At 37.8% G+C, this 27,391-nt stretch overlaps 5 protein-coding genes across 8 annotated transcripts; 3 read left to right on the top strand and 2 right to left on the bottom strand.

The window, feature by feature from the left end:
- Positions 1-340: 340 nt before the first annotated feature.
- On the bottom strand, positions 341-3,798 carry LOC114944987 (glucose dehydrogenase [FAD, quinone]-like). Of its 2 annotated transcripts, none has more exons than XM_029321056.2 (3): positions 3,582-3,798; positions 711-2,577; positions 341-550 (listed from the first exon to the last, which is right to left on the bottom strand). In XM_029321056.2, exons 2-3 carry the CDS (start codon positions 2,514-2,516, stop codon positions 398-400), a joined length of 1,959 nt encoding a protein of 652 aa, XP_029176889.1. In that variant the 5' UTR covers positions 2,517-2,577; positions 3,582-3,798; the 3' UTR covers positions 341-397. The 2 variants fall into 2 exon arrangements, with proteins under 2 accessions (XP_029176889.1, XP_029176891.1); XM_029321058.2 differs by having other exon boundaries at positions 3,725-3,795.
- Positions 3,799-5,055: 1,257 nt separating this feature from the next.
- Positions 5,056-13,437, top strand: mtRNApol (mitochondrial RNA polymerase). 2 transcript variants are annotated; one of them, XM_029321076.2, is made up of 11 exons: positions 5,057-5,457; positions 6,303-6,413; positions 6,518-6,714; positions 7,240-7,424; positions 7,493-7,881; positions 8,666-9,012; positions 9,682-9,951; positions 10,360-12,113; positions 12,408-12,579; positions 12,663-12,766; positions 13,264-13,437. In XM_029321076.2, the coding sequence occupies exons 1-11, from the start codon at positions 5,343-5,345 to the stop codon at positions 13,373-13,375; spliced, it is 3,756 nt and encodes a 1,251-aa protein (XP_029176909.1). In that variant the 5' UTR covers positions 5,057-5,342; the 3' UTR covers positions 13,376-13,437. The 2 variants fall into 2 exon arrangements, with proteins under 2 accessions (XP_029176910.1, XP_029176909.1); XM_029321077.2 differs by lacking the exon at positions 6,303-6,413 and having other exon boundaries at positions 5,056-5,457.
- Positions 13,438-13,562: 125 nt separating this feature from the next.
- LOC114945005 (protein NATD1) lies at positions 13,563-15,113 on the top strand. The gene is made up of 3 exons (XM_029321080.2): positions 13,563-14,287; positions 14,718-14,824; positions 14,901-15,113. The coding sequence occupies exons 1-3, from the start codon at positions 14,185-14,187 to the stop codon at positions 15,102-15,104; spliced, it is 414 nt and encodes a 137-aa protein (XP_029176913.1). The 5' UTR covers positions 13,563-14,184; the 3' UTR covers positions 15,105-15,113.
- An 86-nt stretch (positions 15,114-15,199) lies between these two features.
- Positions 15,200-21,614, top strand: LOC114945002 (tetratricopeptide repeat protein 21B). Its single transcript, XM_029321075.2, has 8 exons — positions 15,200-15,265; positions 15,676-16,864; positions 17,176-17,430; positions 17,510-18,228; positions 18,407-18,723; positions 18,936-19,792; positions 19,914-20,307; positions 20,658-21,614. The coding sequence occupies exons 2-8, from the start codon at positions 15,728-15,730 to the stop codon at positions 20,894-20,896; spliced, it is 3,918 nt and encodes a 1,305-aa protein (XP_029176908.1). The 5' UTR covers positions 15,200-15,265; positions 15,676-15,727; the 3' UTR covers positions 20,897-21,614.
- Positions 20,894-26,246, bottom strand: lovit (loss of visual transmission). Of its 2 annotated transcripts, none has more exons than XM_029321079.2 (9): positions 25,952-26,246; positions 25,384-25,616; positions 24,070-24,332; positions 23,682-23,939; positions 22,915-23,165; positions 22,695-22,817; positions 22,381-22,536; positions 22,054-22,293; positions 20,894-21,578 (listed from the first exon to the last, which is right to left on the bottom strand). In XM_029321079.2, exons 2-9 carry the CDS (start codon positions 25,578-25,580, stop codon positions 21,186-21,188), a joined length of 1,881 nt encoding a protein of 626 aa, XP_029176912.1. In that variant the 5' UTR covers positions 25,581-25,616; positions 25,952-26,246; the 3' UTR covers positions 20,894-21,185. The 2 variants fall into 2 exon arrangements, with proteins under 2 accessions (XP_029176912.1, XP_029176911.1); XM_029321078.1 differs by having other exon boundaries at positions 25,972-26,246.
- Positions 26,247-27,391: the final 1,145 nt, after the last annotated feature.

Genomic DNA, 27,391 nt, shown 5'->3' with positions numbered 1-27,391 from the left:
TTATATAAATTTTCTAAACGTTACGATATAATGTTTTATAAATATGTTTAAAATATTTATAATAAATATTTTTAAAAAATGTTAATTGATGTTTTATAAATGTTTTAAAAATATTATTTAATAACGTACGTATTGCTCTCAAAATATTAATAAAATATTTTAAAAACGTTAATTTCAACATTACCGAAACCTCTAAATCGATGTCAAAGTTTGTTCATAATGATATTGCATACAATGTTAAAAACGACATACTTATATATATATATATATATATATATATATATCTGATAATTGCTGATAATGGTCCGAAATCAAGATCGAAAATTCGTACAGCAGCTCCTTCCTTAATTATAATCTACTCCCACTTTATTTGATGATAAAGTTAATTTACAAAACATCATGCTAATGGTTTTTCCAAGTATCCCCATTCTTTTTTGATCATATCTGCCAGTTTCTCGGCAATCATAATAATAGGTATGTTTAGATGCGCCGCTGGAAGCTCAGGTATGATGGAAGCGTCTGCTACTCTCAATCCTTGAACATCGATTACCTGTACAAAATGTCGCTTTCATAATTCTTAAATTTGACATGTAAGTAAAATAATCGTATAATTATATAAATGCCATGTAAGTAAAATAATTGTAAATTATAAATATTTCCATATTATGTATCTTTTAAAAATATCCATGATCTATATAGCCTTTAAATACCTTCAATGTGGGATCGACAACAGCAGTTGGATCTCCCCTTGGTCCCATCTTGCAAGTACCGGAGTAATGATAAGCGGTAAAAAGGATCGTTCTGATCGCGCATTCCCAGTAAGCATGAGAATCGTAATTAAAGCTCTCACAGCCAGGTATAGTATCATTAGTAAATCGTGAACCATATGCTTGCATCGCCTTTGTTTGACCGACACTTATCGCGACTTTAATACCAGCAATTAACGTCTCGATGTCTTCCAGATTGTCGAAGTAATTCGGCACAATCTCAGGTTTAATATTAACGTCATTCGCCAATAATCTTATCCGTCCGCGACTCTTTGGATTCAACAGTGTTGGTAGAATGGTCCAGGTATTTTTATTCAAGTACTTACTCCATATCTGACGTATTTGGTCATTCAAACCCGTTTCAATCGGAAAAAGAGTATTCCCTTTTGCACCACTACTGAAAAATATTAATTCCATGTTTGGCAAACTATTGCATTTCTCTGGATGCTTAGTATTGATGAAACCAACAGCTTCGCACGCATCTGGAACCGTTAACGGGCCTGACCGGTTTATATAGTAATCCGCCATATATGGATAAGAGGGATTTATCATGTTCTGCATTTTTATTCCTACCGGTGCGTCTATCGTCCATGTTAATCCGCCAAAGATGACATGGTCCATCAGATTTTCTCCAACCGGTGCATCTCGGACAACATCTATTCCTAGTTCGCTAAGATGTTCAGCCGGACCGATACCGGACAGCATTAGCAACTGAGGCGATCTAATAGAACCTGCACACAATATCACTTCTTTACTCGCGTACACCGGGATATTCCGACCATATTTAATTATCTCTACGCCAATCGTTTGTTTTGTATGACGATCGATTAGCACCTTTCTCACCATGCTCTCTCGAGTCACGTGAAGATTCTTGCGATCGTGTATGGGATACAGGTACGCTCTATTACTGCTCATGCGGATGCCGTTCATAATCGTATTCTGCATATATGAGAATCCTATCATCATATCTTTTCCGTTGTAATTTACTAGTGGATATCCTAGCTCCTCGCCAGCTTTTAGGAAAGCCTCTGCTAATGGTGTATGGAATAATGGAGAAGTAATGTGCATCGGTCCTTCAGTCCCATGATAAGTGGTATCCGATCGCAATTCTGGAATATCAATTGTTTCCAGTTTTTTGAAGTATTTAAGAACGTCCTTGTAAGCCCATCCTTCATTTCCCATTTCTGCCCAGCGATCATAATCTTCGGCGTTGCCTCTGGTAGCAATCATGTAGTTTAGCACGCTGGTGCCACCCATCACTTTTCCTTTAGGCCAGTTACAACTGTTGTTGTTCATACCAAGACAATATTTGTCGGACGGCTTGGTTTGATACTTCCAATTGATGTCATTGCTTAGTTGTAGAGCAGAAGCGAATAGCGGAATGTCCATGAGAAGATTCTCGTTGGAGCCAGCTTCGATCAGCAATATCTTTACTTGAGGAATCTCACTTAATCTTGCGGCTATTGCAGTACCTGCCGTGCCAGCACCAACTATTACAAAGTCGTATATGGCTCCGAATTCAGGGGTCGTTTCTGGTATTTCCTGCTTTAGATCTTGTTGACTCTGTTTCAGGAAATTCAAGAGTCCGTTGGTCGTCCTGAATATATTTGTTAAATTTGGTGGGTTGGTATCATCGTCGTACAGATTATGGAATTGGTTCGGTAGAGATTGCTGATCCGCTTGTATTGGAACAACGATGATGGTGATGATTGTGAAGAGGCAAATGAAACTCGGCTTCTTCCTTAGCATTTTATCCAAGTAGCAATTGACTTTTGAGCGTCTCAAAGGGTGCAACAATGAAGAGCTATATCTAGATGTTTGGATTTATATACTTACATTAAGATCCATGTTTTGTGAATAAGATTTTATACAATGTATGCCCAGTAAGCAAAAAATATTTAAATATAAATCTAAATTGTAAGAAGGCGTGAAGAGCTAAACGCGGATGTTGCTGTGGAAACAAATCGTGCACAAGGCACATATTACTCTTGGTGTACTAACCAAGACTTTGAAATAATCTCTTACTTGAGATTTTCTTTCCAAAAACCCCTTGATCCCTCTATTGAAATAAATAATTAAATGTGAGAGAAAAATATAGATCCAAAAGTCGCTGAATTGGGAAGAAATATTTAATCAACATTTTAAAATGTTGATTTTATATAAATTTTCTAAACGTTACGATATAATGTTTTATAAATATGTTTAAAATATTTATAATAAATATTTTTAAAAAATGTTAATTGATGTTTTATAAATGTTTTAAAAATATTATTTAATAACGTACGTATTGCTCTCAAAATATTAATAAAATATTTTAAAAACGTTAATTTCAACATTACCGAAACCTCTAAATCGATGTCAAAGTTTGTTCATAATGATATTGCATACAATGTTAAAAACGACATACTTGATAATAATAACGTTATAGCAATGATTTTTTGCTTACTGCGTGTACAAAGTACAAATATGCATCACATAGCATATAACAAATCCAGGTAGCAAAATTAGTCATTTTGATGTAATTTGATGTTGAAATGACCTCAACATAATTAATTTTGTTATCTGAGATGTATTATTTAACGTGATGCAACATGTGTATGATAAAAAAAAAAGATATTATTTCTCAAAATATCAAGATTTATAAGTTTAAAATTTTAATTTGCTCGTGTATTGTATAAAAAAACAAATGTATTCACAAAAGGCCAACTTATCGAGCAATATTTAAGATGTATCCAATTAAAATTTATTTCATAAACAATATATTGAAATTACAAAAACCTTCCATATAAACAATATATTAAAATTACAAAAAACCTTCCATATATAAATGTTTCAACCGCACGCGGTCTTCCTCAGTATAATTTTGGTCACCTAATATACTCAAAAAAAACGGATAGACTGTAGCTTTTAAATGTATTAATTCGACCGAAATGTTGCGTTTCAATCTTTCTTATTACGATTTTATTCCTTTTTTGTTAATTTCACTTTAAGAGGTCTAGACACTAAAATGCGTGAGGTTTTATTACTTATATTATACTGAGAAAGACTTTGCGAAGTCAAAACGTTTATTGATTTTTTGTTCTTTTAATAAAGTGATCGATAAAGAATTCAAATATCGTTTAATATTTAACACTCATATTTTTTGCTCGTTAATTTATGGTTATTTATTATATCTTTAAAGTTAATAAGTTTAAGATAAAAAAAAATAACTATAGTTGAAGTTAAAAATGAATACATATATTTTTAATTAATTAAGCTAAGTTAAAAGTTATTAATTTTTTAACTTTTTTTTAACTTTTAATTAATTTAATTAACTTTAGTTATTATACTCAATCCTGCTTTATTGAGCGAAAAATGGAAATTAAACCCAATCTCTATTCAAAATATATTTGTAAAAAAATTAACGCGTATTACAAAAAGGAAGAAAAATGTTTTAAGAAGTAAACAAAAAAATGAACCAAAAGATTCAAATTGACACAAATAATATAGATATCATTTACGATCATACAATGTCCACTCGCTTAGGAATGTTCGCTCGATGCAGAAAAGTAATTAAATGCTAAAAGCTTACGACACAGTGCGTTTTTTCGTATTCAATCGTATGCGAATTAACATGCTAGTTATGATATTTTATATGCATGCTGCTTGCTGTCATGTTAGCATGCTAATTTTCAAAGAAAATCTGTGCTATTTTTATACTGCGATTTAATAAAATAAATTAAATATCATAATACTATTATGCATTGCTAATTATACATATAATGTTTAATTTATTTCATCAAATCATAGCAAAAATAACACTGCCCAGTAAGCAAGAAATATTTAACCAACATTTTAAAATGTTAGTTGATTTTATATAAATTTTCTAAACGTTATGATATAATGTTTTATAAATATGGTTAAAAAATTTATTAATAAATATTTAAAAAATATTTTAATTGATATGTTTTATAAATGTTTTAAAATTATTATTTAATAATTGTTCTCTAAATATTAATAAAATATTTCATAAACGTTTATTTCTACATTACCGAAACATCTAAATATCGATGTTAAAGTTTGTTCGTAATAATATTGCATACAATATGTTAAAAACTACATATTTGACAACAGCAATAACGTTGTAGCAATGATTTTTTGCTTACTGGGTGGTCGCTAAAGAATTAATAACTTGAGAATTTTAAGACAACTACTGTAAATTATTTATCGTCATTATAATTTAACATTTGAAACAAAAATATATCATTGTTAATATTTAAATTGTAAAAAATGATGGTGTGCCAATAGTACATGGTGTTCCCAAGCGCGGTCACCCATCTAAGTACTGATCATGCTCAACGTTGCTTAACTTCAGTGATCGGAGGAGAACTGGTGCATAAAATACAACGTAATTTAACCATTGACAAAAATAGGGGTTCAGCAAATCAAGAAAACGTTCGCGAGAAATTTGCGCGAGAAATATAACCTGAAAACTTCAGTCCTCAGTGGCGAATGTCGCGGTATGGCGGTCGGAGGCATCTTTAAGTTACGCGACGATTTTTCTAGCGACTGACGATCTCCGGACCGCGTGCGAAGATGCTCAACTTTCTGAGGACCTCGGCCTCGATGCAGAATGCTCGTATTATGTCAACCCGCTCGATGTCAGTCTGCTCTTTCTGCAATCACTTCCATCATCTCGGCTCTCTCGGACGTACGTAGCACGTGTGAACGCTTTTCGTTTATTTTCACGAGATATTCGCTAAATAATACACATTTCGTATTTGTAGAATTTTTTTTCTCATCTTATATACTTTAAAAATTATTTTCCCTTCTATTGTTACGATTTTCTTGACGTGCAAAGTAGAATTGCGTTATGAATTAGAATAAAAAAAAAAAGAGTATTTTTATTTATTTTAATATTTTAATTTATATTAAATATCATACTTTTATTTATTTATATACACGTTTTTATACATTCATAAGTATTCGTTATATATTTTAATTCTTTTGATATATTTACTCAAGTAGCAAATTGATGTTATTAGACTTCAGAATGACATTATTTTGATGTCTAGGAGTCGATTGTGTAACTTTTTCTAAAGTAAAAACGTGAAAAGTGAAAAATTTCTGACGCATTGATTTTAAAATGAAATTGATGTGTAATTGGAAGAAATTTTTCACTTTTCACATTTTCACTTTAGAAAAAGTTACACAATCGACTCTTAATGACATTATTCAACGTCATAAATATATATATATATATATATTATTACTCTGAAAGAAAACTGTAAATAAACAATAGTCTCTTGAGATTTATACTGAAAATTACACTCTCTTCTTCTGGGGACGCATTCAGTCTTGTTGGAGAAATATAGTATTTTATTTTGCTAATGGAATGATTTTTACTTCATTATATGAGAAAGAAGAAACTTCCATCTTGCAATTTTATTCTGATTATTTTTTATTACTGGAAAGTAGCACCACTTAATGAAGGAATATTGTTAATAATGAGAAATTAAATAGTTGAAAAAAACAATTTATTTTATGTACTTTCAGCGAGATACACTCTGCTTCGTCATTATGCAACAACCGATACCATAGAACTGCATGCTCCTCAGAAGAAGAAGACTAAACGTCGCTCTAAGAAATATGCAGAGTTACTGGAAGGTACATTTTAATACTTATACTATAATGGACTTATATAATTAACAAAAAACAAGTGACTAATGAATAATAAGTAACTAATTATCTCTTATTTTATTATATAACAGTAACCGATCAGACAACTAGCAACAGAAAAGCAGCGGTGCACAAGTTAAACTCCGCTTATGTATCTATTTTGGTCGGTCAGCCTGATGTGACACTGGACAAACTGCATAGGATCTCTAATTTTCATCTCGATAAGAAAACAGCTTCGACACAAGCTGAAGATACTAAAGCTGGCCCTAAGAAAGATTTGGTTTACCCTGTAAGTGCGTTGTAACATTTTTTCTTCAAGACAAAAAATGATTGGAATCATGAGACATGGTTTTGCATAGAAATTATATCAGGATGTATACTCCCTGGAAAAACCTGGAATTCTCAGGGAATTTTTTCTACCTTGAAAAATATTGGGATACTTATGGAATTTATTTTAAACTCAGGGAATGTTTTAAAAAATTGCCTCTTTGATTTTATTTTCAATATCAACAAAAAAATATACCTTTAAAGAGTATAAAATTTATTAGGTTTATATAAAGTATATGAAAATATATTTTATTATAAAATATAATATATTAAAAAATATTTTATGTTAAAAAATTATGTATAACAAAAATATACTTAATTTAAAATTGTATTTAAAAATTTTTTAAATACTTTAATTTTATTTGAAATTTTGATCAAAAGTACCTAGAAAATCATGGAATTTATTTATAAGATTTGAGTATACACCCTGTATATTTAAATTCTACTCCATTGTTCACAAAGATCGAACTGTTATGTCGTATTTTAGGAAGACAACGTGGACAATGTATCTCACAATGTTCTTAAAGAATCTGACGAATATTTAAAGGACAAATCTACCATAGTGGAGGATTTAAAGGAGTACGGCATGAGTGACAATACTATGTTGATTAAAGACTCCTCTTTTCTGGATACGTTGCAGAGTGACAACACAGACAAGAGTCAGGAGGACATGTTAGTATGCGTATAGTCAGGATATTTTTTTAAAGAATCTTCTTTACCAACTTAATTCGCTTTTTCAGCACACAGATGTTTCTCAAGCACGACGAGATTCCAAATCCATCTACAGGGCTTAGCATGACGACGAAAAAGGATCATAACGAAGATTCTCTCTCCGGACAGAACTTGATATCTCAGTTGCAGGCGCACATGGACGTCTACATACAGATCGGAATGTCGAGTAGAGCCTTCAAGATGTTGATGTTGAATAAGGATCAGCTCAAGCGTAGCAATATCTCCCCCGTCACGTTGTATAATCTGCTCATGGAGACTTACGTTTCTAATTCGCGCCTGGAAAAGGTTTTTGAAATCTACAGATTGATGAAAGTGGAGTCTGTCCGACCAAATCGACGAACGTATGCTCTCATGTTCGAAATGATCGGAAGGATGAAGAATGACGAGAAACGAACAGGTGTGTGAATGATTATGGCTCTTGAAGATATTTGTAACTGCAAAAAAGTGCTTTGCACCAAATACATAGGATTTTGAGATTATATTTGCGCTAGTTCAGAGTTTATCATTTTTACTCTATATTTGAGGGAATTTTATATTTAGGATTTTATATAGGTTTAAAAATTCAGTATTAATCATGTAAAATTGAGTCCTGGAAGCTGATTTTCTCAGATTTGCTGAACAAAAAATGTAATAGACTCAAAGTTAAATTATAGATTATTGATTTACAGTCAGTTTAACATGAAAAATTAAGACTTTGCGAGTTGTTTGATTGGCTGGAAGTCAGTAAGTACCAGATATTTAGCTTTGAGACTATTACAATCTTTTGTTCAATAAATCATAAGTTATGGAAAGACCAGCTAATCTTATGAAGATTCAACTTTATATGATTAGTACAGTGTTTTTTAATCTATATGAAATTGAATCCTGGTAAAATCAGCTGATTTTCTCACACGTAACTTATGACTTGCTGAACAAAAAATGTAATAGGATTAAAGCTAAATAATAGATAGTTACTGATCAGCCAGTCAAATACGAAAAATTAGGACTTTGCGAGTTGTTTGACCAATATTTAGCTTTGAGGTAATTACATTTTTTGTTCAGCAAGTCATAAGCCACAATATATGAAGAAGAAACAACCAATTCCATCAAGAGTCAAAATCCTATGTATTTGGTGCACTGTCGTTTGGAAAAATATCAAATTTCAATTTTTTTTTGTTTTCAATGTATGATGCTTCTTGCAGATTGCGGGACAGAAGTGGTAGCGGACATGAGTCGCGGAGGCGTTTCCTTCAATGACGTAATGAACACGCGGATGAATGCGACGCAACGCGAAACCGTTCTTCAATGTATCCAATTCTTGGATCCGCAATATGAGGTACAATATAGGGAAATCAACAGTGCCCACAACTGCAAATTATTACGGAAACTGATGAAGAACAGCAACTATCAGAGCCCAGCCAGGAATGTAGTAGATATGAATGAGCTGCGGGACATGGTCAAAAAGCAAGTTGATATGGAAAGGCAGTGCGAGCTGGAGGTGAAGAGCATCGCACCATTCAACGGAGATCCCGACGTTAGGCAGCAAGCTGTAAGTTAACTTCCTTTATCGTCAACTTTAATCTTAAATCAATTTTAGGTCTGTTTATTTTAGCTGAACTGGCTGTTCTAGTTCAGAATTGATCTTTTTTGCTCCATATTAAAAAGAAAGAGATAAACTCTGAACTAGAGCAGCCAGTTCAGCTGAAAAAAAACAGACCTACAGTTTGTGTTTAACTTCCTCTTGTGTAAACTTATATTTTTATAGGATTGGGTAAATTAATGATTTTTTAAAACTAAGTTAAGTTAAAGTTATAGTTGCTTATAAAATTAATTTAGTTAAGTTAAAAGTTGCATGAACAAAAAATTAACTCAGTTAAAGTTAAATTAAGATTAAATTAACTAAAGTTAAATCAAAAGTTAATTTTTAAAAATATTATTTATATTAAATTAGAATTTTGTTTGTTAATACTTTTAAAATGTATAATAACAAATAACAAAGAAATTTTGATTTTTATATAGAAATATATTTTTTGGAAATTACAATTGATGACAAATGAACATAAAAATTACTAATTAACTTTTAACTAATTAACTAGTTATTACTCAACTCTGTATTTTAAAATTGTGAGAAAAAAATTATATTACATATATGTATATCTAAAGAATGTTTTATAAAAATACCAATAATTAGTTAATTGTGCATTGCATTTTTATTTAGATCGAACGAATCACGGAATGGGAAAAATCTTGGAAAACTGTGGTGACGCATGCTTTTGAGAGGAACTTGACTTATCAGAAACAGAAGGAGCTGATGATAAAACCCGACTTCAAGGCATTACACCCGTTTCTAGAAGTGCTGCCCAAGGAGGAGTATATCAACGCGATTCTACGTGAAATTAACGAATTAGCTAGATTCTCCGACGCGTACAGCACTTCTATGACGAATCTATACCTATCGCTAGGAAAATATATTAATAAAAAGTATCAGGTATATAGCACTTATCGAAAATTGTTATTTTTTAATGTTATTTTATTATTATATATTTTTTATATGTTTTCTTATATTTTATCTTAAGGCTCCTGGATCCTCGTCATGTTAGATTGTTTGCTTTGTTTATCTTTTTATATTATTATTATGTTATTATATTATAATTATTGTCTATTTATTATTATTTTATTATACATTATCTATATATTTATTTTTATATTCTAATATATTTTATCTTAAGGCTCCTGGATTCTCGCCACGATCATGTCAGATCGTAACGTCAGAGAAAACATTTTGAAATGAAAAGATCTCTCGCTTCTGACGTCACAATTCTAAGATGGTCGGCGAAGCACCAGGAGTCTTAAATAAAACGCTCGTCATCAGACTTATTTTCCAAACTTGTTTCAGTTTCAGAGAAAGTTGAAGGCCGGCGTTATAGAAAACTCCATTAAACTCTACGAGAGATATCTGGACTGGTACATGCAGAAGAAGCGCGTAGACGACGCGAACGGGCGCGTCAAGTGGCAGCAGCTCGCCCAGGAGGCCAACCAGTCCGGCATCCGTTCCGAGATGGCGGTGCCGGAGTGGCCGCGCAACGTTCTGCTCAGTGTAGGCGAATTCCTGTACAAGATCATTCTGAACGACGTGAAAATCCCGCACGGGTCCAAGCCGGACGCGTCCGAGCGGCAGATACCCGCGTTCTACCTCCTCTTCAGGAAGCAAACCAATCACTTCCTGACGGAGGAGATCAAACCGCATCCCTACCTGCACCGGCTCTACAAGGACTCGCATCCGGAGACGTTGACCTTTGAGACGATCCTCCTGCCGACTTGCTCGCCGCCGCGACCCTGGGTCGACATAGACACCGGCGGCTACCTGTTCTCCAAAGTGAGCTTCATCCGCGATCCGTACATGACGCCGACCCTCCTGCTGAGGAATACCCCGATCAGGCAATTGTATCCCGCGCTGGATTGCCTGAATCAGCTTGGTTCGATCCCATGGAGGATTAATGAGCCTATGCTGGACCTTCTGATTGGGATTTTCCGCGAGGGCGGCTCGGAGAAGCTGGACGTACCTCGACCATCCTCGGCGCTGCCCTCCCTGTCCGAATTAATCTCGTCGGGTGACGTGAACAAGGGTAAGACGGCGAAACTGGTGCTTCAGCTCAGACGCAGGAAGAACGAAATGTACTCGCTGTGGTGTGATTGCCTCTACAAGCTGTCCCTCGCTAATCACTTCAGGGACAAAGTCTTCTGGCTGCCGCACAATCTGGATTTTAGGGGCAGAGCCTACCCGGTGCCGCCTCACCTGACCCACCTAGCTGCTGATTTGGGCCGCTCAATTCTCATGTTCGCCAAAGGGAAACCTTTGGGTTCACGGGGTTTGGACTGGTTGAAGATTCACACGATAAACCTGACCGGGATGAAGAAGAGGGAGCCGATAGACGCCCGGTTGAAGTTCGCGAACGAGGTATTAGACCTGATTGTGGACAGCGCGAGGAAACCCTTGACGGGGGAGATGTGGTGGACCAAGTCTGACGAGCCGTGGCAGACTCTGGCTGCGTGCAAGGAGATAGACAACGCTTTGCAGTCCCCGGACCCGGAGAGGTACGTTTGCAAACTACCGATTCACCAGGACGGCAGTTGCAACGGGTTGCAGCACTACGCGGCCCTCGGCAGGGATCAGATTGGTGCGGAAAGCGTGAACCTGTATCCCGCGGACACACCGCAGGATGTGTACAGCGTCGTAGCGACCATGGTTGATGAGTACAGGAGGAAGGACGCGGAGGCCGGCGACGAGGTGGCCATAGCCTTGGAGGGCTACGTCACGAGGAAGGTCATCAAGCAGACTGTGATGACCACGGTTTACGGTGTGACCAAGTTCGGTGGTAGACTTCAAATAGCCCGACAGCTGAGCGACCTGAAGGAGTTCAATCAGAATTACACTTGGAGCGGCAGCCTCTACCTGGTCGAGAAGACCTTCCAATCCCTCCGAACCATGTTCACGAGCGCGAAAGAGATCCAGGACTGGTTCACGGACTGCGCTCGCGTCATCTCCACCAGATGCAATCAGTACGTGCAGTGGGTGACTCCCTTAGGCCTTCCGGTCCTGCAACCCTACTTTAAGCGTATCAAGTCGTCTAGTCAGAACAAGCTGATCAGGTGAGTGCACCAAACTGATGATCTTTATTTATGGATAGAGCTGAGACACTACAAGTAGCAAACTGACGTCATTAAACATCATAAACGTCCAAATAATGTCATTAGACATCATTAAACGTCAAAATGACATCATTAGAAGTCATTAGACATCATTAACATCAAAATGAAGTCATTAAACGTAAAAATAACATCATTTTGACGTTTAATGATGTCTAATGATGTTTAATGACGTCATTTGACGTCAAAATGACATTAGTTTACCTGATGGAAAATATATGTGGTTTTTTCTTGCAGGAAACCGGACACTCTGAAGCAAAAGAATGCCTTTCCGCCGAATTTTATCCACTCTTTGGACTCCAGTCACATGATGCTGACAAGCCTGCATTCTGAACAAGCGGGGATCACGTTCATGTCGGTGCACGACTGTTTCTGGACGCATGCCTGCACTGTAGATATTATGAATAAAGTAAGAAACTTTACGGAGATGTTACATGTTTTATTTTGTTGATTCTGTTTTTAAATATTACATCAATGACATTCTCTTTTCAGATCTGTCGAGAACAATTTATCGCGCTTCATCGCGAGCCCATTCTCGAAGATTTGTCCAAGTTCCTTAGTGAGCGATACGAAAAGCACTTTACAAGTGGCCAGAGGTGAGTTGCGAAACCATAAGAAAAATCTGAAAAAATTAAGAATCTAGAGGCATATATATAATAGTATATTGTATATCAAGTGCGGAAAGTTGATTGTCAATCCGCACGTGATACACATACTATTTTGTATTACACATGCAGACAAAGTGGCACTTTGTGTGCGCGAGGTGGCCGATCGCACGCCGCCATCTTACGGCGGCACGGTGCGGGAATAGCCGTGTTCAATACATTGCCTACGGCTTCAGCCGTGGACAATGATTTTGAACGCGGTTCAGCCGTAGGCAATGGCTTTGAATGCGGCTTATTCACTCACCGCGTCGCCGCTAGATGGCGGCGTGGGAAATCGGCCGCTTTCCGCACAGAAAACACGCACACAAAGTGCCACTTTGTCTGCACGTGTAATACAAAAATTATAAAATAGAAAAAAAATGAAATATTTAACTAAAATTAACTCTAAGTTAAACTTTCTTAGCTAAATTATTTAATTAAAATTTTAGGCTCGTGAAACAAAGAGACAACGATCTTTCGTTGGAGATTTTTAAGAAGCTACCGAAAAAGGGTGATTTCGACATCAACAAAGTCCAGTCGTCAAAATACTTCTTTAGTTGAACTTTAGATGTATTTTTATGTTTCCAAGAAACATAAGCTTATCATTAAATGTATACAATCCATATGAACATGTTACGAACCTGTAACTTAACGACTTTAATTAATATTGTTAATTTCCAGATAGCAAGCATACATTATTTTGACATTAAATGACGTCACTTTGACGTTTAATGACGTTAGTTTGCTACTTATTGTTAGATTCTTTATAACATCTCAGGTAGCAAGCATATGTCATTTTACGTCGAATGATGTCATTAGACATCAAATGATGTCATAGACGTCGAATTTTATCGAATTTAAATATCGTTAAACGTCATTTTGACATCCAATGACTTGTAATGACATCATTTTGACGTTTCATGATGTCTAATAACTTCTAATGATATTTTGCCATTTAATGGCATCAGTTTGTTACTTAGATTCTTTATAACATATGACTTGGTCTCAGAACTGCAGGCTATATACATATGTTGGTTGAATAAAATGTAAAAAAAAAAAAAAAAAAAAACGCAAAAATTATTCTTTTAATTATCTTTTTTTCTGCATAAGATGATAGAAAATATGACTATATATTATAATTATAAATATCTTATAATCAATGTCTGTACATATACATACACAATGAAGAAACTGATTTTTCTCTCTGCTAAAGGGTAATGCAGATTTCTGTAGTACATTTAGCAGTTGCCAGGCAACGGCTGATTGTCAACGTTGACATAACCTCTTGTTATTTTCATTTGTCATGATTTTGCATTAATATATCAATATATATTTTAGCAAAATGTAAAACAGCGGAAATAATCGAATAAATGAAACAAGCAATAAGTAATGTAATATGTCAGCGACGATTCCTGCACGTCGTTTATCACAACGTGGACCGGAGCACTTTTTATGTTCAGCTGGACGATGAATGTAAGGCTGTAGAAAATATGAAAAAATTACTAATAAAGTTTTTATTATATTGTATATAATAAAAATTTTATTACAATTTTTTTATATTTTTTATTTATATTTTTATATTTTATATATATATATATATATATATATATATATGTATGTATATATAATAAATATACAATAAATATGTGTGTATATGTATATATATATATATATATATATATATAAAATATAAAAAAATAAATAGAAAATATAAAAAAATTGTAATAAAATTTTTATTATATACAATATAATAAAAACTATTAGTCATTTATCATATATATATATATATGTATGCATATATATAATATATTAACATATAAGGAATATAATAATATAAAAATAATATAAATATATATAATATATATTAATTAATTAAAAAGTTATATAAAATTATTGATTGCAGCACGAGCAGTGTTACGATACAAAACTGAAGGAAAAATCCTGTACATGCAATCGGTGACTGTTCCTACAGACTATAAAGGCCAAGGTTTAGCACGACTCTTAGCTGAGGTATGTGTGTGAAAGTTATATGATTTAATTGCCAAAATGTATTAAAGTGTTTGCGAAAGAATTTTTTATATTTCAGACAGCATTTACCTATGCTATAGTAAATAATTATTATATGTACTTGAGATGCGAGTACTTGCAGAAGTATTATCGTGCTGTGAAGAATTCTGATCTGGAGGAACGTATTGTTGGTCCGCCTCATATTCTCGAAGGTCCTGATTCAGTGAAGTTGGATCCTGATACTATCGATAAACTGCCAGATCCTGAAGATTTCAAGTTTTGATGACTCGGTAGAAGATTTTCAACACTCTGAGAACTACCAACTAATTATATGTTCAAAAAATTATTTAGAAATTGGAATATTTAAAGATCTCTAAGATTCTGCAAATCTTTACCATGGATTTAAGATATTTTAAAAAATCAGGAAAGAAGTTGGCTAATAATGTAAGATTTTTAAGAATTTAAATCTCTTTTAAAAAAGGATTCTGCACCAAATACATAGGATTTTGACTTTTGGTGGAATTTGCTGGAATTTTATTTTCATATGTTGTAAGTTAATAATGAATGGTTACTGATTTACAATAAGTTAAACACGAAAAATTAGGACTTTGCGAGTTGTTTGACTGGCTATAACTTACTAACTATTTAATATTTAGCTGTGAGGCTATTTAATTTTAGTAAGATTAGCTAGTTCTCTCATATATTGTAGCTTAATATAATATATTATCAATCCGCTGAACAAAAATAAAAAATCTAATAGACTCAAAGCTACAAAGCCAATTCCATCGGAAGCCAAAATTCCATGTATTTGGATCCTTCGAATTATATTTTACTATCATATATTTTATTTCCAGGCTTGATTGAAAAATCTAAAAATCAAAAGGGATATACAACACCGAGGAAGAAATGGACGAGACGGAATACATAACTCTGATAGAGTGGCACTGTCGCCAGCACTACTACAACGGAATGCTGGCCAGCGTGAAGCAAGCGCGCGACGTTTACCCGGACAGCGAGCGACTGAGGCTCCTGCTCTGCCTGGCGTACGTCCTGGTTGGCAAGAGCCACGAGGCCATCAAGGAGAGCTCCAGCTTGCTGGGCCATCCAGACTTCACGTTACCAGTGTTACTCGTGCAGAGCGTGGCCTTGGCTGACGCCGAGCGGAGCGTCGTGACTCAGATGGAGAACAGGATACGAGACGAGCGCAGGAAGGCCTCCTGCGTTGCGCTGTACCTCGCGGCGTCTGTGTTAATTCTCGCTCGTCGCGCGGAAAGGGCGAAGGAGTACGCAGACCGGGCCTATAAACTGAAACCTACGAATATAAATGTGTTGCTGGCCAAGGGATGGCTGGAGGCCAGCTTGAGGTCCGGCGCGGAGGCGGGGAGCTGCTTCGATTCGGTCCTGAAGGAGGAGCCGAGGAACCTGAGCGCGTTACTGGGCTCCGCAAAGGTGAAGCAACACGTCGGAGAGTACTCCGACGCTATCGCGACCTTGAACTCTCTGATCGTGCGTTATCCGAAGCTGCCGCTGCCGCTTATCGAGAAGATGAGGTGTCTGCTGGCTGCCAAGGACTGGGAGCAGGTGCTGGAGATGGTGAACCGGGTGCTGGCGATCGAGTCGAACAACCTCGACGCCATCAGGACGAGCTCGGTGGTGGCGCTCTGCAGAGACGGCAATCCGAGCGAAGGTCTACCGCAGTTGCAGCTGTTTCTGCGGAACTTGCTGCTCGCTGAGCCGAAGAACGAGTTTGTACTGATCGAAAACCTCCGTTTGTTCTCCGGCATCGCCTTCCAGGATCATGGAATTCTGTCGGAGCTGGCGCGAATGGCCGAGAAGATGTTGCAAGCGACGTCGTCGAGCAACGCGGAGCTGATGGCGGAGCTGGGCGATATCTATGTTGCATTAGGCAATGTCAAGGACGCCGAGCGCTGGTACAAGAATGCTATTTGCGCGGATCAATCCTCCTTCGTCGCGCTCATGGGCCTGGCTCACTGCCAACTGTTGGAAGGATCTGCGGAGGACCTGGAGCAGGCGCGCCAGCAGGTAGTTAAGTGTATTTAAGAATTTAATTTTTTTTTTTCATATAGGAGATGGATAAAATTGGACCTGGTGCTCTAAAGGCTGGATTTAAACACCTAGTTAATTACAAGAGCGTAGAGATTATGATTATAATTTGTTTTCTTTTTTTCAGCTAAACTGGCTGCTAGTTTAGAGTTTACTAATTCTTTCTTATTTCACACTAGAAGAGAAGAAATAAGTTCTGAACTAGCTGAAAAGAGCAGACATAACATTGCTATTACTGTTAAGAAATAGATAACTGATCGAATGATATGCTTATCCTGTATATTTTGCAGGTGGAAATTTTGATGGAGATACAACCACACTCGACGAATGTGTTGCTTTTATTCATGTCCGCGAAGATTGCCGCCAATGATAGTAGCATTAAAGCACTCGGCTACCTTGACGCAGCAGCGAACGTCTTATTGAAGAGTTGCGAGGGTCTCACTTATGGCTACGAATATCTCAGTGAGCTTAGGCCGAATTTATGTCTCGAGATTGCGAAGCAGCGATTGATGTATTCGTTGAACAAATCGTTGACGAACGACGAGGTAACTTGGTGCTTAAAGATGTCAATTACGTCATCAATTTTGTCTTTTCACCTAACATTACATTAAACTTTTTAACCAGGATAGCATAAGGGAAAAGGAACCGACCGTTCGCTTGTTGGAGCAGCTAGTGGAGGCTTGTCCGGGTTCTAGCGTAGCTCTATTGTTGCTCAGCAAGGCTAGGATGCAGAGAGGCGATTACGAGGGCGCGTTGACCTTGCTGAGGAGATTGCTGGATACTGTGGAACCGTCTAACGCGCAAGCGCATCTCACGATGGCTCAGATCTTGGCGTATCAGGGCAAGTACCAGGTCGCCTCGCAGAGCCTAGAGGTCGGCCTGAGCTACAACTTCAAGATTCGGGACGAGCCGGTCTATCATCTGATCATCGGCATGGTACAGCGGCAGGCGGGCGATTTGGAGAATTGCGTTAAGAGCTGCCAGACGGCGATGTCGCTGGCGAAGTTGACCGGCGGCTCGCACAGAAAGTCCGACATGTCCGCGTCGGATTGGGCGACCTTGTATCTGGAACTGATCGCGGTCTATAGCAAGACCAAACGGTTTGCCGAGGCGTTGGCCCTCGTCGAAGAGGCGAAGGCGAACCTCGCCGGCACCGCTGAGCTGGGAAGAATCACCATCGGCACTGCTGACGTCTACCTGGAGATGGGGGAGCTGGAGAACGCTGTCGCCTGCTTGCAGAATATCCATCCGGGGCGGCCGTATTACTTGCAGGCGCACACCAGGTTGGCCGAGATTAACTTGAACTACAAGAAAGACCGGCAGGCTTTTGCCAAGTGCTTCAGGTACAGAGAGATTTCGATTTTCATCTATTGCGGATTTATATTCAGCATCCAAAAAACTATAAGAAATGATTAAAAGTAATTTTTTGTTAAACAGTTATTACAAATTATAATATACAATGTATATATTGCACAAAACTCATATTTAAGATAAGATTGCTATGTTGATTGCGCTTTTTAGAGAATTGGTGGAGCATTGTCCCGGACCGAGAACGTACAGCATGTTGGGCAACGCTTACATGTCCATACAAGAACCTGAGAGGGCGATAGAGGCGTACGAGCAGGCGCTCTCGCAGAATCCGGTTGACAAGGTAGATATTGCGAATAAAATGGGCAAGGCGCTCGTCAAGGCGCATCAGTACGCAAAGGCAATCAGCTATTACAAAGACATAGTGAAACAGAACAATTGTGGCGCTCTTAAATTGGACTTGGCCAAGCTGTACATGAAGATGAAACAGTACGACAAGGCGGAAGCAACCTTGGTGCAAGAGTTGCAAGGTGATCTTTTTAACATTGGCTAATAATACCTATAATCAATATTGATACATCGATAATTAATAAATTCAAATCTATTTAGCCAAAAGACACTTTTAATACTATAGAAATTTAATATAAAATTATTATAGAATTATTATTATAGAAAAAATTATTATTATGGAATAGAAATTTAATATAAAATCAATTCAATTCTTGATATAATTTTGATTTAGACAAGCGAAGCGACTCCGACATGCTGAGTCTGGAGACGCGAGGACAGGAGTTGCTGCTGCTCGCGAAGGTGCGTGAAAAATCGGGCAATATCAAGGGCGCGTTGCTGACTTTGAAGGAAGCCAAGGAGAATCAGCACAGGTACATTCAGCGTCTTGCCATTTCGCCGGATGTGACGGATCAAAAGCATGCGCTCGCGAACATCTGCCTGACGATGGCCGACTACGCGTCGAGCTTGCGCAGTTACGAGGAGGCCATTGTGTACTATAAGGAGGCGCTGACTTACAAGCACACGGACATGAACGCTCTGCTCTCTCTGGCGAAGCTGTACATGCAGATGAACAATTTGGACCGGTGCGCGCAGAACTGTTCCGTTCTGTTGAATGCCGATCCCAACAACGAGGCTGCGTCCGTGATGATGGCGGACCTCGCATTCCGGAAAGTGGACTTTGAGACCGCGGCCTTTCACTTTCGACAGTTGCTGATGCGCCAACCTACCTACTGGACCGCCCTGGCGAGATTGATAGAGGTGTCGCGCAGAACAGGCGCCATGGACGATCTCGACGAGTGGCTGCAACGTGCTCAGAGTGCGACGGGCGCGGGCAACGTGGAGGCTGGCTATCACTACTGCGCCGGGTTGCTGGATTGGCGAACGGGCAAGTTGAACTCTGCTCTACGCAACTTCAATTTTGCGCGACGCGACCCGGAATGGGGCCAGCAAGCAATCTACAACATGATCGAGATCTGTTTGGATCCCGACGATGACACCACTCTGTCCAACGAGGCGTTCAACGACGAGGACGTAGAGTATCAGGATTCGAGGACGATGGCTTTGAGAACGGCCTATCGATTGCTTCAGGTTTTGATTTCAACTTTTTTTTAATCGAGGAAATTAAGAATAACGTTTTCAAAACCTCATCATGCTTAAATATCCTACCGTGAGGAATTTAAATATTTACTTTTCATATATATGATTGTAGGAATTAAATCCCAAGGGAAGTCCTCACGAGGAACTGACTCACAAGCTTCTCAGTAATTTCTTTTTGCTGGCTACCAAGCAAAAGTCCAACATCGAGAAGGCTCTGCAGGATTGCACCGCGCTGGCCAGCCAGGAGACTCTGCGGGATCATGTAGGACCCGCGCTCGGGATGGCTACCGCTCATATTTTGCTGAAGCAGACGCCACGCGCCCGCAATCATCTTAAGCGCGTCAGCAAGAACGTCTGGACGTTCGAGGACGCCGAATATTTGGAACGTTGCTGGCTGCTGTTGGCGGACATCTACGTGCAATCCAGCAAATACGATCTGGCGAACGACCTGCTCAAACGGGTGCTGCAGCACAATGCTACCTGCGTGCGAGCTCATGAACTGTCGGGTTAGGACAAGTTTTAAGTATAGGATGCTACATTTAAATTTAGACGCTTAAACTTTATATTTTTTAATGGGATTTTTAAAAAATGTCCACTTAAGTAACAACTTGACGTCATCAAACGTCAAAATGACATATATGCTTGCTACCTTGATACGTTTATAGCCCTTATCATGACGAATTCAGTAACTACACACTGAAGGTCATTGAAGATCAAATGATAGAAGCAGAGTTTAAATCAGTATCGAGTTATCCGACAATTGTAAAATAGAGAGAGATTATTATTTAATTGTATCTTAATTCCTTGTTGCGGAACATTAAATGTTTAAAATTGATGATTTTGATATAATTTTCAGGGTACATCGCTGAAAAGGATCAGAATTATCGAGAAGCAGCGGCGAGATATGCTCAGGCCTGGAAATACGGCGGCAAGACGAAGCTGTCTGTCGGTTACAAACTGGCCTACTGCTGCCTGAAGGCGAAGGCTTACGCCGAGGCTATCGATGCGTGCAACGAAGTGCTGAAACAGAATTCGGATTATCCAAGAATTAGAAAGGACATTCTAGAGAAGTGTATCAATAATCTTCGCACGTGAAATTTGTACATCGATCGTTTATTCGTTATACACATGTTATACATATTGTATACACACAATATCCGTCCTTCGAATTCTGTCCGTTAATTAATCGAGTTCTATATCGGCTTAGGGAGAATAAGTGCCTGGATAATTAAAATGCACAATTAGTACAACAGTAATATCTGAAACACTTGGCTGCGTTTCGTGTAATGACAATGAAGTCGGTTTATTAATCAAATATAGTTGGCAAAGATAAAACGATGAAGCTAGCTTAGTAAGTCTCTTCGATCAATTGACGAACCGAGATTCACAAGTCCAGATACATGATCCGCGTAGCCGAGGCTGCGCCGCACATGGCCAGAACACTGGCCACGTACACCACCGCAGCGGTGGAACCCGTGAGGCTGACGATCGTGCCCAGGCAACAGGACAGCAGGAATTGCGCGAGGAACACCATGGACGAGACGATGGCGACGTCGGTTCCCAGACCGCGCACGAAACCGCCGGAAACCGTCGAGTCGTTCGTGAGGGCGAAGGTCGAGGACGTGTGGTAATGCGCAACCAGTAGATACGGCATGGTGAACAACGTGGAGTACATGACGCCGGCGGTCCACGAGAAGACGATGACACCGACCTGGTGCTTCGTCAGAGCCATCAGCAACATACCGACGCTGTAGAAGAGCAGCCCGTAGACGTAAACCTAAATAAATTTTCATAGAATGTAGAGCTAATCGTACTACTAGTTTCGACTAATTTTTTTATCCTTTTGAGGTTTATTCCTTGTTCTAAATATATCTAGCCTTATCCTAAATAATACCAGCGATACTATAAATTTCAAGTCTTATAACTCGAAAAGTGCTTAATGAAAAAATGTTTTATTATAGTGTTTTTGAAACGTCTCGACTTCAGCTACAAGAATATGTAATAAAAATAGGAATTTCTTTTTAAAATTTTTATATTGATCTTGACTGGAACTTTTCAAGGTCATCTCAAGGTCAAACAGATATATCGTCTAATAGTTTTTTTAAGCTCTACTCCTTAATAGTCCCGCATAGTGTTTGCCCTCTATCTGGAGAGCGAGAATATCTATAAAAGGTTTCCTCAGCGTAAAAAAAAATATATATTTTACCCCTCCTTGTATGCAACCTTTAAGCGGAATTCTGGAGCGTATATACCTTACGCGCGCGAAAACGCTGAATCAATCGCTCGATGATGAGCGAGTAGCACGAGCAGGACAGCGAGTACATGGACATTCCCCAGCATCCGAATCGCACACCCTCCTCGTAGAGCTCTCGTTCGTCAGTGTTAGCAAGTGCCCGCGGATTTCCGCCATAAACTGCCTCGCCTACGAAATCCGTGAAGTATAGGGAGTAACACACGTGTGCCATCCAACAGAACAGATTTGTCAAACAGACCTAGCGACCCAGAATTTGCAATAAGATCAGTTATCGCAAAAATTAGGATCTTTTAATTCAATATTCGTTCAGTTATCTGATTTATACCTGACGGAGACTTTGCGGCATGTAAATGATTGACATCAGATATTCCTTCAAGGTCGCTCTGGGATTTGTTTCACTCTCAAAGCCATAGTTGACGTGGCTACCTCCGGAAATGGGTTCTTCAAGATGATCGGAGAGTTGCGGATCGTTGGCGAGCTCCTTGATTAATAATTCATTTAGCTAACTCTTATTTTGAACTGGGAAGTAACGCGTTACATACTTGTAAGAAATTTGATAATTTATATAGAGTAACTTTGATATACATATATAGTAATGAAAAATAACTATTTTTGCTACCTGGAAATTTATAAACTTACTTCTCTCTTCGGGGGTTCCGCCTCGCGTTCAACATCGAGAGCACCGTAGGTCCTCGACTCATCGTGAATGATCTTTTCGCGTTCGTTTCGCTTGTTCTCCGTCTCCTGAATTTCTTCCGTCGCCTATAAAAATTATATCTTCATGTCGGGCTTCCTTACGTACTTCGAAAATGAAATAGAAAAGCAAATATGTTAAAACATATAAAAAAGTAAAATTCACCTTGGACTCTTCCGTCTGCCTGTACTGATCTTTCTCGAGAACTTCGAGTGGGATTTCCTTAAAGCTGGTGATCGTACATATCACGCAAATGACGAAGATGATTGTGATCAGAGTGAAGGTCACTTGCACGTGTCCGCCTAGCATAACACCAAGCGAGGTAGCGTCCCAATTGATGCCACCTAAACCGTAGCCCATGAAGCCACCTAGGCCCGCCATTATGGTGAATGTGCTTAAGCCTCTAGCGTGATCCTCTGAATATTTTAGGATGTTAATACCATTAAATTTAAATTTTAAAAATGTGTATGTGTATGTATAGAAATGTGCGTTTACTTTCTATACCCGGCTCAAATCAGGCTAAAAACATCTTGGATCAATTTGAAGCAAGATGCTCTTAGTTTGCCATTTTCTAAAGGTGGCGATCAAGTGGATTCAAGATGTTTTTGGCGGAATTTGAACCTCAGACCCGTAGATAGTGGACTCACAATTCTTTATGCCACAATCGTACATAATTTGATTAAAAAAAAAAGACTGAAGAGATGCTTTTTCAGAATACATTTAAAAAATGAGATTGAGACAGCAAATAATAAGGCTTCGCTATTTTTTCCATATTGTAAAAAGTATCCCAAAATCTTTTACTAGAACTATTATAACTTCGAAGCTTCAAAATTTCAATCTTCAAAGATTCTAAAGTCAAAGCTTCGAATCTTCAAAGTTTTAAAGTTTTATTATAGAAGCCTTCAAAGCGAATCACCAACTCTATACTTTACCAGGTATAGTGACATCGAGAAGATAAGCTCTCGCTGGACTTTGACAAGCGTCGGCGTCAAAGTCGAGTAGCACCGTGCCGAGAATCGTGAAGAGGATGCCCCAGGAGTGCGAAGAAGCTCTTTCAACGGATTCAGACGTCTCCTTTGTGGCCAGCTTTGCTGTTGTGCGATGTCCGAGGGGAATCGTCTCGTTCTCATGAGACGGCCTATCGCCGAATAGGTAACCGATGTGTTCACCATTCGGCACCAGAATGAGGCCTGTAGGAAATAATATAAATTTATTTATCTTAATTTTGTTTCGAACAACATAGAACGACTTCTAATTCTAACAAATTTATGTGTCATCTTTTAAAATCAAAACATAAAAAGCTTATATATTGCGACTTGCCTATGAAAACTCCGATGGCCAGCAAGAGAATGAAGGGTCGCCTCCTGCCTTGCTTGAGTTTACAGCGATCGCTCATGCTGCCCAGGATAGGCGTGACGAAGAAGCCTACAAGAGGACTCAGCGCCCAGACAAGGGTCATACGCTGGTGATCGACACCGATCTTCAACAGAGTCGGCGAGACGAAGGCGGTTTCCGCCGCGTACGAGAACTCGATCCCCATTACAGCTGCCGAGACTCGAACCAATTCGGCACGGCTTTTCCTTCTGAGATTATTAAAAAAGTAATCCCGTATAAAGTTCTACCACCCCAGGTAGACAAGCGTATGTCATTTTGACGTTTAATGATGTCAGTTTGCCACTTATTGGGATGTTATTTTAGTTCCTAAAAGTAGCAAAATGATATGTCATTAAGGGGATCCTTCACGATTTCTGTTTTATCGAAGGAGTCATATATTTTCGTACTTCTAGTATATCTTTTTTTTTAATTTGATATAACTAAAAATGCTTTTCTACGATTGCAATACATGCATCAATAATTCCAGGGAAATTCGATTTGATATAAAAAATGAGAAATAACAGTTTTTCTTATTTATTTTCATCTCGATTTGATATCTCGAATTGCAGACAAACTGTCAACCTCATCATAATATGTACTTTATATAAAACATATGCACTTTGTATGAATAAAAATGCACACTCCCTGGGATTAGAAGACACGAAAGAAAGCACTGTTATCCTCTAAACTTAGATTAGAAGTCTAATAAAAATTTGTAATTAGAAATATGTGCGCGTGTGTTGTGCATACGTGCATATGTTTTGGATATGTGTGCTGAATTTTGTCGGTGTTCGTCATTTGCTGAGGGATCCCCTTAAACGTCAAAATGACGTCAGTTTGACGTCTAATGATGTACACTTGCTACTTGAGAACCCTTTCTTATATTTTTGAAGCTACCCGCACTGAAAAAGGAGTTTGGTTGTTTTTCGACGAAACAGAGAATTGCTGGTTAAATCGACCAGAATTCCTTATAATGTAACAAGAATTTGGTTGCACAATAAATTAGTTGTTTGTGCTAACCAAGATTCGTGTTGCATTATAAGGAATTCTGGTCGATTTAATCAGTAATTCTCTGTTTCGTCGAAAAACAATGAAACTCTTTTTTTCAGTGCGTTCAGGGAAGACATATTAAACGGAATAAAGCTGAACCTTTGTGTTTTGTTCTTGTGACCAAAAGTCCGATTATTTGAATTAATATGATTTTATATTTATATTAAATACTCTCTGTTAAAATAATTATGTATATTGAATTCTTTTCACCTGTAGATGTGAGAATAGTCTTCCAACGTGCGCTCCAGCTTGGGCGGCCCTCGTAGATGATGTACCAATCCGTCCAGACCTTGATCCAGATTCAGTCCGTTTTTCCATTCTTTCCACACGCTCCATCGTTCCTTGATGGCTTCGCGGACACCGTGAATCCTGCCCGCGAATCCCTCGTACTCGTGCAACTTGTCCATGATTGACCCTTATCTCGTACGATACAGGACGAAGCACTCGATAGTGTCAAGACATATAATTGAAGAAGATGATTCAATAGCAATTTTTATATTCCTTCCCTCTCGCATGTCGATAAATGTCCCCCAATCGCAAGAAATATTATTGTTACCAATCATATGTTTGCATTTATTAAAGAGCATTTTGAAAAAAATATATAAAAGACAATCGTGAAAAAAATATAAAGTGTACTAAATTGCGTGGCTTAATCATTAGTAGTTTAATTGTAACAATGCATAATTTAATCGTAATTAAAATACTCAAATAAAATTTTTATATTTTTTTCACATGAAGTATATCATCTTTAATTTGATATTATATTATATAAACATACGTATTACATATGTAAATTACATTAGTTTCTTTTTTTCGGAAAGTCGATTTAACAATTTTTATCGCGCACTATCATCCATAAATAATCCAAATAATAGGGTTGTACGAAAGATTCTCGATCTGAATCGTCCTAGATCGTCGACGGTGTTTCGGCGAAGATACGACAAATTGTTTGCGAATCGGATGGACCACATCGTCGCGGCCGACTGGCGAACGCGGACGGACGAGAGACGACTGAACTGCATCGCAAGCACGAAAGCTCGACAAAAGCCCGCGCAATCTCGGACAGGCCGACTCGCGAGACAGTGCTTGATTGAATTTCTCGCGTGCGGGCTGCGAAATTTCCCAGGTAGCAAGCGCACGTCATTTTGACGTCATTGAATGAGAGACGTTCAAATAATTATTATTTTTAAAATATCCCAAGTAGCAAATTGACGTCATAAACGTCAAAATGTTTGATGACATTTAATGACGTTTTAATGATGTTTAATGACGTTTGAATGACGTTAGTCTGTTACATGGGATATTATAATACCTACATATCTGATATATAATATATGTCATTATGACGTTTAATGACGTCAGTTTGCTATTTGGATATAGTTTGCTGCTGGGATATATTATATTAGGAAAAATATAATACATACAAGATATATATAATAATATAAAATTAATAATAAATTTTGGTTTTAGGAACAATTATATATTAATATGTAGACCAACTTTAAAAGAACGAAATACTTGAAAATAATTCTATTTATAATTTTATCTACATCTAAAGACAATGAAAATTGCTTTTACATCATTTCTATTATTTTATCGCAATCTTTGAACGATGAAAAACCGATTTCTTTTTTTTATTGTCATCAGCTGGAGACAGAATTTCCCGTCTGCGCCAGCAAAGATCCAAAGATTCTTTGCCGTTGCAATTTTTCTCGTAGTAGAGAAGGTTTACGCGATGTTCCAATAAGGCAGGAACGTCTCTCTCGAAGACACACAATCCGATTACCCGCGTAAATACGTATTTGAAATCGAGCAAATAAACGGGGTTTGGTCCGTACACATTTTTCATCGTTTTTCTTTCTCTCCGTCTTGTTAGATAAATAAGGAGAGGAAAATGAAGAGAGAAACACATGCGGAGAGGTGGTGAAGGTGAGTTTTATGGGGACAATACCGATCGATACGGTTTATCGCCTAAATACGCAGCTTCGATCAAGGCCATTCAAGCTCGGGGTGCTTTTGTAAGTCTTCTTCGTGCGTTCGCCGACGAAGACGAAGACGCCTTATAACAGTGCCTTCTCAACTTTTCGGATCTGCGAAATCAAGACGTACCCTAAGAGGACTTTTCAAAGTCCTCTTTTTTTATTTATTTGTAATGTCTATAAAAAATTCTTGAAAAATGTGCAACGCAATTTTTATCTGCCATTTTGTCTCATTATCT

Source organism: Nylanderia fulva, unplaced genomic scaffold (genome assembly GCF_048542155.1).
Source record: "Nylanderia fulva isolate GAGA-0341 unplaced genomic scaffold, ASM4854215v1 Scaffold74, whole genome shotgun sequence".
NCBI classification, from domain to species: Eukaryota; Metazoa; Arthropoda; class Insecta; order Hymenoptera; family Formicidae; genus Nylanderia; species Nylanderia fulva.
Note: the sequence above shows the minus strand (reverse complement) of the source record. Positions and strands in the feature narration are given on the sequence as shown.